General features: G+C 42.3%; 1 protein-coding gene across 3 annotated transcripts in view; it reads right to left on the minus strand.

Annotated features, from left to right (window-relative positions):
- Positions 1-12,169: 12,169 nt before the first annotated feature.
- HPRT1 (hypoxanthine phosphoribosyltransferase 1) overlaps positions 12,170-12,916 on the minus strand; it is a 32,113-nt gene continuing 31,366 nt past the window's right edge. For 2 of the 3 annotated variants that reach the window (XR_010939716.1, XM_067722302.1), the window contains exon 9: positions 12,170-12,881. Coding sequence is in view for 1 of the 3 variants with exons in the window: in XM_067722302.1 (XP_067578403.1) it covers positions 12,834-12,881 (48 nt within the window). In the remaining 2 variants the exon portion in view is untranslated. The remainder of the gene's footprint in view (positions 12,882-12,916) is intronic. The other variant, XR_010939715.1, reaches the window with a different exon arrangement.

Genomic DNA, 12,916 nt, shown 5'->3' on the forward strand with positions numbered 1-12,916 from the left:
ATCAAAACCACAATGTGATGCTACTTCATACCCATGAGGATGGCCATTATCAAGAAAACAGACAATAATAAGTGTTGACAAGGATGTGGAAAGATTGGAACCCTTGTGCATTGTTGGTGGGAATGTAAAATGTTGGAGTCACTGTGTAAAGCAGTATGGCAGTTCTTCAAAAAAGTTAACAGAATATCCAGTAAACAGCAATTCCACTTCTGAATATATACCCAAAAGAATTGAAAGCAGACACAAACAGATATTTGTATACCCATGTTCATAGAAGCCTTATTCACAATAGCCAAAATGTAAAAGCAAACCCAAGTGTACTAATTTGCTAGGGCTGCCATAACAAAATACTACAGACTGGGTAACTTAAATAACAGAAATTAATTTTCTCCGTTTTGGAGGCTGGAAGTCTAAGATCAAGCTGCCAACAGGGTTGGTTTCTCCTGAGACCTCTCTCCTTGGCTTATAGATGGCCGCCTTCTTGCTGTGTCCTCACATAGCCTTTTTGCATTCTTGGTATCTTGGACTAGGGCCCCATCCTTATGACTTTATTAACTTCATTACCACTTCCAAGCCCTATCTCAAATACGGTCACATTAGGGGTTATGGATTTTGGGGGGACACAATTCAGTCCATGGCACCAAATGTCCATCAATGGATAAATGGATAAACAAAAGGTTATATATACATGCAATGGAATATTATTCAGCCTTAAAAAGGAAATACTGACACATGCTACATGGATGAACCTTGCAGACATTATGCTAACAGAAATAAGCGAATCTCAAAAGGACAAATACTGTACGATTCCACTTATATGAACTATCTAGAGGAGTCAAATTCATAGAGACAGAAAGTAAAATGCTGGCTGCCAGGGGCTGGGGGGAGGAGAGACTGGGGAATTATTGTTTCATGGGTACAGAGTTTCAGTTTTGGAAGATGAAAAAGTCCTGGAGATGGATGGTGATGGTTGCACGACAATGTGAATGTGCTTCATGCCACTGAATTCTACACTTAAACATGGTTATCATGGTACATTTTAGGTTGTGTATATACTACCACAATAAAAAAAAGTGCAAGAACTTCCCTGAGGTAATAATCATTAAAACTTGGGGAACTCATCTTTTCATGCATCTTTCTCTACACTTATGTATATACATATTATGTGTTTTTTGTCCTTGTAGAAATCCTATTAAGTTCAAAATATTATCGTAAGAGATTTCAGATGTATAGAGAATCATAATGCAGCTGCCCATGTACCCACCACTCAGTTTTAATAAATTTTAGTATTTTCCCATTCTTGCTTGAGACCTTTTATAAAATTCTTTTATCATGTAATATTCGGTACCTACAATATTATGTGTGTAATGTGCATATAAAATTAAAATGCACACTTGCGAACCCACTACAATACCCAATCTCAGAACTAGGTCCTGTGGATACCTTTGAATCCACCTGTGTCCATCCCCATGTCATCCCCCCATCCCCCTACCTCTTCCTACCTGCATCTCCCCCCCACCACCCACCCCCAAGAAACACTATCCTGACTTTTGTATTTGTTATTCCCTGCTTAAACAGCTTGTCACATATGTATACAGCTCTATTCTGGCCACCTCTTGCTGCCTGAAAAACTATCTCAGAATTCAGTGACTTAAAGCAGCAAGCATTTAATTGTGTCTCATGATTCTATGGGTCAGGAATTCAGGCAGGGTTCAGCTAGGAGATTCTTTATTTCACAGAGCAGATGGGCTGGGCTGGAAGGTCCACATGGGCTCCGCATAAGTTTGGAGCCTTGGTGGGGATGGATGGGTAGAAGGCTGGGTTCAGCTGGGACTGTTTACTGGAGTCTAGCCTCCTGAATGACTGACTCTGGGTAGTCAGACTTCTCCTAGGGTAGCTCAGGACTTTCAGTGTTCCAAGCAAGCCAAACAAAGCTATAAGACTTCTTATGACTTTGTGTAGAAGTCTGGAATGTCACTTCTGCTGTAGTCTACTGCTCAAGCAAGTCTCCAAGGCCAGCCCAGATTCAAGGGGAGGGGAATTTTCTCTGCCTCTTAATAGAAGGATTAGAAAAGAATTTTTGGCCATCTTTATCACAACAGCCCCTAAACAGTATGTTTTTAGTATTTTTAATGCCAGGTGGTGGCAGGGGCCCTGTACATGTGGAGCATTCCACAGCAAATGTCACCTTCTCAATTAGGCTTATCCTGATACCTTGTTTTACCTCCTTTCTTTTTTTTGCCTTGATTTATTTTATTTTTTATACAGCAGGTTCTTATTAGTTATCTATTTTGTACATATGAGTGTATATATGTCAATCCCAATCTCCCTTTTATTATGGAAATTTTCAAACGTATAAAAAGGTACAGTAGGATCATGAACTCCACACAGACCGATCATCCAGCTTCAGTGATTATGCGCTCATGGCCAATCTTGCTGCCACACCCCACCTATTTCCCCCGACTCCAATCAAGCCATTTCCATCCATGAATAACTGAATATGTATTTCTAAAAGACAGGACTCTTTAAAACACATAACCACAATATATTATTCCATATTTTAAAAACCACAACAATTCCTTGATATCAATGTATATTCAAGTCTGTTCCAATTTCCAATTGTCTCATAAGTGTCATAAAATGTGTGTGTATTTTAAAGTTTGTTTACTTGAATTGGGATCCAAATAAGGTCCATACATCACTATTGATTGATATATATATTTTTTTTTAACAGTCTTTTTCTTTTTTCTTGGCTGCGCTGCACAGCTTGCGGGATCTTAGTTCTCCGACCAGAGATTGAACCTAAGCCCTTGGCAGTGAAAGCGCCGAGTCCTAACCACTTGACCACCAGGGAATCCCTGGTTGATATTTTTTTTTATAAATTTATTTATTTTATTTATTTTTGGCTGAATTGGGTCTTCGTTGCTGCGCGTGTGCTTTCTCTAGTTGTGGCGAGTGGGGGCTACTCTTTGCTGCAGTGTGTGGGCTTCTCACTGCAGTGGCTTCTCTTGTTGCAGAGCACGGGCTCTAGGCTCTCTAGTTGTGGTGTGTGGGCTTCGTAGTTGTGGCACACGGGCTTAGTTGCTCCGCGGCATGTGGGATCTTCCTGGACCAAGGATCGAACCCGTGTCCCCTGCGCTGGCAGGCAGATTCTTAACCACTGCGCCACCAGGGAAGTCTCCCTGATTAATATTTCTTTAAGTCTCTTTATCTATAGATTTCTCCTTCATGTCTTTTTTCCTTGCAACGTATTTGTTAAAGAAACCAGGTTGTTTATCCTGTAGACAAACAACTGATAGCATCTTAGACTGAATGAAATACAGGAATATTTTTGGCTTGTCAAACCTAGAAACTTTTCCACGTTCTCCAATTTTTCACTTAACAAGCACAATACTCCACTTTCTTGGCACTTGAGACCACAGAGGTTTTGGTTGCCTCCCCAGCACCAATTTCAGACTTCTTCCTGTTTCATTGAATCTTGATCTTGTTCAACATATTCCAAGGGAAATGAACTATAATCTTAGCTCTAAAAGTGGGCTTGATTGGGCAAAAGGCAATCCCACCCCCAATTTCCAGTTACCGGTTAAGAAATGGGACATTTGAGCCCATTCTGGCTAGTGAGACTTGAGAGATTTTTCACAGCTTTTAAGAGAGTTGCACAGAAAGCCTTTCTTGAGGAAGCCTGCACTCAGATGACTGTTGGCAGCCCCTCTCCTGACCACAAGAAGGCCCGGACTTAGGATGAAGCTGGCACTACGGACAGCAGAGTAGACCAGTGGAAACCCCATGGGTTCTTGGCATCCTAGTGGAGCAGTGGATCAAACTGGTCAGGCCTGAGCTACCTCTGGACTTCCCAGTTATGTAGCCAATAAACCTTATTGTTTAAGCCAGTTTGATCTAGGCAATATGACTGGAAGCCTAGAACATGCTAACTGATACAAAAGCCATTAAGATGACTCCAGTCTGGCTTCCTCTCTGCTGCAACCAAAATAGACTACTCACCATTTCCCACACTCCCCTGCAATTTTTTTCCCTACGCCTCTACCCAAGTAGACCTTTTGTCTGAAACCTTTTCCCCCAGCCTTCTTTCCTCTATATCTACCTGTCCAAAGCTTTCTCATTCTCCCAAGCCCCATTTCAAATATCGCTTCTCCCTGAAGCTTCCCCCAGAATGCCCTCCTGCCTCCCCCTCCCCGTTCTGAGTTTCCTCTTTGAATTTCCTCACATCAGGTGTGCCCCCTCTTCTAGCACTGAACAAAGACTTGCCTTGCATTAGAATTGCTTGTATACTTGATCCCTCTCCCCTACTAGACTTTAAGCCCCTCAAGGCGGGGGGACAATTTGCATTCACCTCTATCCCCAAAGCACCTAGCACAGAGCCTGAGACACAGGAAGGCCCCATAATAATCTACACTAAGTCCCCTACATACGAACCTTCAAGTTGCAAACTTTCAAAGATGCGAACATGCATTCGCATGTCCAATCACGTAAGTTATTTCACGTGTCTGGTGTACACTGTCACGCGCATGCATCCTCTACAAGTGGTTGTGATTTTGCGTACTTTACTGTACACTACTGTATAGAGTACGGTAGTACAGTGTCTTTATTTCAAGCCCAGGATGTCTGGAAGCAAGGATAAAAGCAGCGGTGATGTAGCTGGTACTGCTAAGAGGCGCCAGCTGCTGTACTGAACTACTGTACTTTTCAAGGTACTGTAAGATTTAAAATGTTTTTTAAATTTTTTGTTTGTTTTTTATGTATTATTTGCATGAAAAGCATTATAAACCTATTACAGTACAGTACCATATAGCCGATTGTGTTAGTTGGGTACCTAGGCTAACTCTGTTGGACTTGGGAACAAATTGGACTTACGAACGTGCTCTTGGAACAGAACTTATTTGTATGTAGGGGACTTACTGTACTGAGTTGAACAGCAACAATGCGGAATGTGGTTGCTCCTTTAACCTACGTGACCCCAGACAGTTGTTATCTATGAAGGCTTAGTGACCTTTTAAAGAAATTGTTGTGTCTCCAAATTTACAAGTAACGTATGTAAACACATTTTGAAAAAGGGGAGGGCAGATTCAACTGAAGGCAGCATCTTCCCCTAAGTTCCAACCAAAGGCCAGGTGGCCCCTTGTGGACCTTGTTTAACCACACCTGACCAACTAGAGCAAGGGTTGCAATCATTAACGGAATGTCTTCAGAAAGGCGACTTCGGAAGTGATGAGCTTCAGGAAGACCCACACTGAGGAGGGACCAGACAATTTTAAGAAAGGGGTGGTTTGGAGACCTCCCTGGTGGTCCAGTGATTAAGACTCCACACTTCCAATGCAGGGGGTGCAGGTTCGATCCCTGGTCAGGGAGGTAAGATCCCACAAGCTGTGTGGCAGGGAGGGAGGGAGGGAGGAAGGAAGGGAGGGAGGGAAGGAGGGAGGGAGGGAGGGAGGGAGGGAGGGAGGGAGGGAGGAAGGAAGGAAGGAAGGAAGGAAGGAAGGGGTGGTCTGGACACCAGCCCTGGTGTCAGACAGATCCCTGTTTCATACTGGTTATGTTCCAGATAAGTCACCTTGGACAAGTTCCTTCCACTCTCTGGGGGCTCAGCTCCCTCATCTAAGAAAATGGGGGGAATAAGAGTACCTACTACCTCAGGGGGAATGAAGCAATGCGTGAAAAGTGCCTACACGTAGTAAGCGCTCGGTAAACATGCAACTGCCATTAACAACAAGGAGGATGACCCTCACAGGGTGGGAGGGAAAAGCAGTGGAAAGTAGGGGTAACGGGGACAGGACAGCAGGAATGAGGAGGGAACAATCTCTCTCTGAGCAGACTTTTTTGTATAGCTCTGACTCTCATTATGTTTCGCCATAATAAGTAATTACAACTAGGATATGGGAGCCAGGGGCCTACATGAAATATAAACACTAACAAATGAATCAAATTGCTTTACAGGTGAATAACACAAAGTAATTTTGGAAAACAGCATTTTGATTGGCTACTGTAAGGCTTACGACAAAGATCTGTCCACAAATACTGGACTCTAGTTAATAAATCTGTTACAGACATATGTAACTACTTTATGATACTAGGGTCAAACAAACTAGTGAATCAAGCCACATTCTCACTGTCAAAGAAAAAATGTTTAAGAATAAGGAAAAGGGGAAGGCTAGGGGATTCCTGTGGTGGGGATGAGAATGGAGACAATAGCCTTATGGAAATAAACATACGGATGTCTCCACTCTCATCCATACCACAGGATTCATTCTAGCCCAGATACAGAAGTAGATATAGATGTGTGTGTACACGGGTTAGTATGCATGCTTATATTTCCTAGCTCTGTCCACTGGGAGGACCTAGAAGCAAAGACACACCAACAGTCATAAGCACACCTAGCACTCAGATCTTTGTTTCTAACACCATTGTCCAATAAAGGAATCCTTGAAGTAATGGCTGATTCCAGAGCGGGGCAGGGCAAACCCAAGGTGAACCCGTAATGTCCTATGGTGCCAGGAAATAGGAAAGTGCTTGAAAAGGGGTGGGGCTAATGGGAAGATGCATGGCAAATGTTCTGGGGGAAACATGTGCAATATAAATGAACCTGAGATTTATGTTCAAAGCTCTCAAATACTGTCATAATGAAAGAAAAAAAAATGTTAGGAAAAGAAGTTCTACTGAAAAGCTACCAAGTTTGAAAGTCACTTCAGTCATGAATCATAACGGGGAAGCTCATTATGAAGCACACTCATGCTGTATAAAGAGAAAACTTGAAACTTAATTTGGCAGTTTTTATCGGTAATGCTTGAAGTTACAAATAATAATGAAAAAACAATTAAAAAATCATTACTCTTTCAAGTGAAGTATCTATAAAATTCACATTTAAAAATGGCAAAGAGCACACACAACCCTTCATGCCAGAAAGTTATTTTGTCTGAAGCTGCCCACAGGATCATAAAATAAGCCGGCAGAAAAACTTGAAGATCACATTAGAGGAACTCTGTAATCATCTTTGAAAATGCTTCCCAGTGCCAGAGGAAGTCAGTTTACATTCTTAAAGATCAGTTATGACCTCGAAAAAGCTCTTTAATGTACAAGTCATTTGGAATTATTACCTTCAATGAGCTTAATATTTTCCTCTATGCTACCGGTGTATTAGTTTCCACATAAGAGGTGGGCGCCAAGGTTAAGTGCCAAAGAACTAAGAGCCAGGTTCTGGAATAAGATTGCCTGGGTTCGAATTCCTCATCTGCCACTTCTAGCTGTGTGATCCTGGGCAAATTATGCAACCTCTCCAGGCTTGCATTTCTTCATATGTAAAATTCGGATGATTAAAAAAATCCACTTCACCTCATAGGGGTTATCATAAGGATTCAGAAGTGCTTAGTATGGTTCCATTGCATATGGTGATAATTCAATTAATGATTAATAATAAATAGGGTTTTGGGGTTTTTTGTTTGTTTTGTTCAACCTGAAAATAGGTCTTGCTTCTCATTCTAGGTAATTCAGATACAATTTTTAAATATTTTATTTGCTTTTTAACATTCTGTCATTTATTCAACAAATACTTATCGAGCACTGTAATTTGCCAGGCATTCTCGTAGGTGTCTGGGATATAGCAGTGAACGAGACTGTCCCAGTCCTGCCCTCATGGAGCTGATGGTCTACTAAGGGGAGACAGCTGATAAGTAGAGAAATAAAGGAAAAGCTCCATTTGGCAGGTGCTTGTCAGGGAACAGCTCTGCCATGGACGTCCCCACATAGGCCATGAGGACAAGGTCAACTGCAGTCTGCCCCAAGTCTCAGACGAATGCCCTGTGACCCTCCCAGGAACATGGTAAACAGCCACGTGAGGAGCTGTCGGGAGGCCATTGGTCATCCACCTCCCGATCTTGCAGCGGCTGCCATGAGGCAGTTTCTGGTCCGCCTCCTTGGTTTTCAAAAGGCGTGGGACTTCCAACCTTGCCGCCCCACTGAGGGTACAGCTGCAGGCTATACAGTCACTTAGTTGGAGTATGGAGCCGACTCCTCCACGACAGGGCAATCCACCACTTGTGTCATCTGTCCTCCCTGTTTTGGTATCATCCTGCGGGACTGGGGATGCAACAAGTGGACATAATGCTGATCTTGCCTACGCTGCTAAGTAATAAACTCTGCATCAGCCTTGGGCTTTGTTTCCTCTGCACCTGAATTGATGGCAGAGTTGCAAGTCCAACCTAGCAGCTGTGGCAGTAGTTGCCATTTAGGGACTGCCTGACCACCTGACAGAGCTAAGGACCACAAGGAAACTAAAACAGAGGTAATGTAATGGAGAGTGACTTTGAGGCTGTTAGGGAGAGCAGGGAAGTGTTCACCAAGGTGACACGTGAGCCAGACAGGCTGATCTGGGGGAACCGAGTGATAGGCGGAAGGAACACCATGTGTGAAATGAACTGAGACAGGAGGCAGAGGATAAATGAAGTTAGACCAGCGGGCAGAGGCTAGTTTACACATGGGCTTGCAGGCCTGAGGACAGCTTGAGTTTTCAAGTGTTAAGGAGGCAAGTGATATACAGTTGACCCTTGAACAACACGGGGGTCAGGGGAGTAGTCCAAAATCTGTGTAGAACTTGTTAGTTCCAAGTGCGCAGATTCAACCCACGGCAGAGCATGTAGGGCTGTGGGTATTTATTGTAATATTCAATACATCTGTGTATAAGTGGCCCGTGCAGGTCAACATCATGTTATTCAAGGGTCAACTGTAATCCGATTTATATTTTTTTAAAGATCATCATGCAAAGAAAGAAAGTAAAAACAAAACACACACACAAGAATGAAAAAAAGATGACCCAAACTGCAGTGCAGGGGCTGACCAAGAGGGGCGAGCGCGGAAGTAGGGGGCAGCGGTGTCCGAGCACTCTGGTGAAGGATGCTTGTGATGCAGCCAGGTGCTTGGAGCAGCGAGGTGGGGAAGAGTAGATTATCCACCCCTGTAGGAGTTTGGATTTTACTCGGAAACTGGGAGCCACAAGAAGGATTTGAGCCCAAGAGTGACTCAACCTAATATTTTAATTAGGATCACTTAGGCTGCTGCGTTGAGAGACTGTGTGTGTGTCGGTCAGGGGGAAGGGGGACAAGAATGGAAGCTGCTATTGCCATAATCCAAGGAAGAAATGATGACCAATTTGTCCACGGCAGCCTTCCCTCCACGAATTTGGCAACTGAACCTCTGAGATTGTCTCTTCTGTGAAATGTGCTTACAATAGATAAAAATAATGTATATAAAGCACTGTAGCACAGCATCGGACACATGTTAAACCTATTAAATAGTAGGTATTATACTGGCTTTGCCAGTTTTATTCCTGAATCCTCTGCACCCACTTTCAGAACAGGTCCTAGAGGTTCTTGTACCTTTAAAAATGCAAATAAAACCTTATCACTCTCTACTTAAAAACCCTGAAGTTCCTTCCGTCTGTGGAATGCAGAAAATCCACCCTCCTGGTCACCGCCTACCAGGTAGGTGGTCCAGGGTCTGGCCCAGGCCTTCCTCTCCAGTCTCAGGGCCTGCCCCTTTCCTTGCTGGCTGACACTCTGGCCTTCCTTCTCTCCCTTCAACATCTCAGATGGCTTGTCACCATCTCAGTGCCTTTTGCATTTGCTGTTCCTACCATGAGAACTTTCTACTCCAGTGCTTCATGCGGCTGGTTTCTCTCCCATTCAATCGCAGCTCAACCATGAGCTTCCCTGGCCGCCTTATCTAACATATGACACCTACCCCTCATCCTCCAGTCCCCAGCACATTGCTGTTTTAGGTCCTTTACAACCTGCCACTATTGGAAATTATTTTGTTTACTGTCCCTTTCCCCAACTAGAATGAAATCTTCACGAAATCAGGAACCTTGCCCATCTTCCCCAGCACCTAGCACAGAGCGGATGCTCAGTGTATTTCTAGGATCTCAAATGCAGGGAAGGACATTAATTGATTAACTTTCCAAGCTAAAGAATTAAGGCAGTAGCCCAGGTTATCTATAAATCTTTTATACATGGAATTAAAATGGGGACCTAACTATATTTACAGGTATAATACATACAATATTCTAAGCATTCACAAAATGGGAACATATGAAGGGTTTGACACATGAATGTTCCAGGTTGCTAAGGTGTGCTTCTTCTTTAAGCATCAACATTCCCCTGGGTGGTAATACTCCTAAAACAGGGTCCACGTTGTCCTAGCTCCTAAAATCAAGCAAATGAAATTTCATTTTCCTTTCTTATGAACATCCCTATTTTAAGGGGTTGTAATGAAAGAGCAGCCCTGAGGGATTACTGGAGTGTGACATTTATGACCATTTGCACCAATCCTCAATGACTACAGGGCCCCAGAAGGCTACAGCTTTTTTCTTTTGAATACTTTTCCTCCACCTTGACAGACTGCTACCCTACAAATTACTGCTATTCCTGTCAGTATCTCCCCTCCCCTACCTTATAAACGGACTATATCTGATCTGTTGAAAATTGGTTAAAGAAATAAAATTGTTAGAACTGTATGCCCCAAAAGCAGGTTAAGTCAAGTCTGTCTGCACAATATTCTTAAAAGTGTGTGAGCTTCAGCAGGCCTTTCCTTCCTGGCTGTTACCTGGGTTTCTTGCTGGGTTTGTCAACCAGCTAAAACAGAACCACAAACTAAAGAGTCTGCACAAGTCAGAAGGGGAAATAGTTCAGCTTCTTCATGATATTGTACCAACAATCAGACCGATCTTGGTTTAATCCCTGACACTTACTAGCCATGTACCTATCTTCTCGAAACATTCATTTTTCTCAGCAGCGACTTACGTTTATGGAGCACTTGCTAAGCCCCAGGCCGCTGTCGTGTTGCACCTGTACTCTCCCATATAATGAATCCTTACAGTAAGCCTGTGAAGGAGACAGCATTATCCCCATGAATCAGTTGAGAAAACAGGTTCCAAAGTTAAGTAACTCAGTGTCACATAGCTAATAAGCAATGGTCAGGACAGTCTAACCCAGAACTCTTAGCTATTCATTCATTCAACAACCATCATCTGAGCTGCTACCACCTTTGAGGCACTAGGTATACACCTCAGTGAACAAGACAGATAAAAATTCTTGCCCTCCTTTATTTTATACATAGTAGCTTGAACCTCTTAATCTCCTCCCCTTATCATGCCCCTCCTCCCTTCCCTCTATACTACAATGAAATGAAGCAAGTCTTGCCCTCCTTATATGGAGCGTACATTCTAGAGGACATGAAAAGAAAAGACAAACAGTGAGCAACAAATACAAATGTAAATTATACTGCATGTTATTAGATTATACCACTCAAAATTGCCAACTGCCAACTATTTTGACCTACAAAAATGGTAATTTCATACGGTTCGACCTAAGAGAAGGTGGTAAGTGCAACTGAGAAGAGGGTGAGGAGGGTCCGCAGTCAGAGGCGGGGTGCAGTGGTGAGTAGGGTGGCCCGGGAGAGCCCAGTGAGGTGGCGTGCTGAGGAGAGGAAGCGGAGTTACCCTGGATGCTACACTCACACGGGGTAACGCCCACCTCAGCCTCAGAGGGCACCAAGATCAAATGAGATAACAAAAGGGAAAACTTTTTGTAAACTAGGAAGTTCTAGGACTATAGCAAATTATTATTTAGTATCATTTAAAGTTCCCTGTTTTGCTGCTGGGAATTACAGCAGACTTTGTAAGGCATAAATATAGCTGGATGGCCTGCAAGGTTACTAGTTCATACCTTACCTGGAGCAGAGAAGCAATGAAGAGTTTTGGCTTAAAACTTTTCTGCCTGCTCCCAGAAAACAAAAGGTTTTGTTGTTGTTCTTTAGTCGATAGAGTATTCTCTACCCAAAGAAGGTAACAGTGTATGTCTGAAAAACTGTTGAACTGCAGGTGAGGTTGCAATGGAAGCAATTTAACAGAATTCCAAGAGAGAGCCATGTTATTTTAGCATCAGAAAATGTAATAAACTATATATCATGTGTCTAAAATCTGAGGTCTCTGAAGTAGGTAAGAATCTCACTAGCTCCACCAACCCATTCTACCAGATAATCATTATTTGCTCTGCTTGGTAAAGATTACAATTAAACTAGCTACTGAAATTTAACAGACAAGGAAAAGGCAACCAACAGAAAACTACACTAGGTTAATTTGTAGAGAAATAACAGGTATGCATAGTTTCTTTTAAAGAGACAGCCTTTATTTTAAGGATTTTTACATTGAAGACTTCAAAAAGTGGTAGGTTTTTAGAACGTATTGACCTGTATTTAAAAGGAACTGTTGACAAAGATTCTCCAGAAATAATCTGAACAAGCGGGAAAATACAGTTAATACTACTGAAACCTACTAAAATAACTCCAGGACATATGGTTTATCCGACATAACAATACCTCTAAATGCTGTCACTGATATGAAACTGACTGCTGCTTTTCTAAACACACAGTGGTATAATTAACAATATTCAATCACTTCTGTTCTTTCCTGAATATATAAAAATTAAAATACCAATTAAAAAACTAATATATTCTCCTCTTTCAATGTTTCTTACAGATACAATTTCAATATTTTCATTCATTAGTGGTGTGGTTTAAGAGATTTTTCATTCACAAATCAAACAACAATCCATCCAAAGGGAACTGATACTCTATAGGCTCATAGTGCAAATAAAGAGTTAGGGAATGCAGCAACTGACCTTTCTAAAATACAGAACGGATAAAATTCTTAGAAGATACATGCAATAAGCTCTACTAAGCAGCTGGCCACAGAACTAGAACATCTGATAATTTTCCTGGTGACTTCAAGGGGACTCCAGATGTTTCCAAACTCAACTTGAACTCTCATCTTAGGCTTTGTATTTTGCTTTTCCAGTTTCGCTAATGACACAAACATGCTATAAAATAAAAATCCAGAGATTCACATTAGAAA

This window comes from Pseudorca crassidens, chromosome X (assembly GCF_039906515.1).
Source record: "Pseudorca crassidens isolate mPseCra1 chromosome X, mPseCra1.hap1, whole genome shotgun sequence".
In the NCBI taxonomy this organism is placed as follows: Eukaryota; Metazoa; Chordata; class Mammalia; order Artiodactyla; family Delphinidae; genus Pseudorca; species Pseudorca crassidens.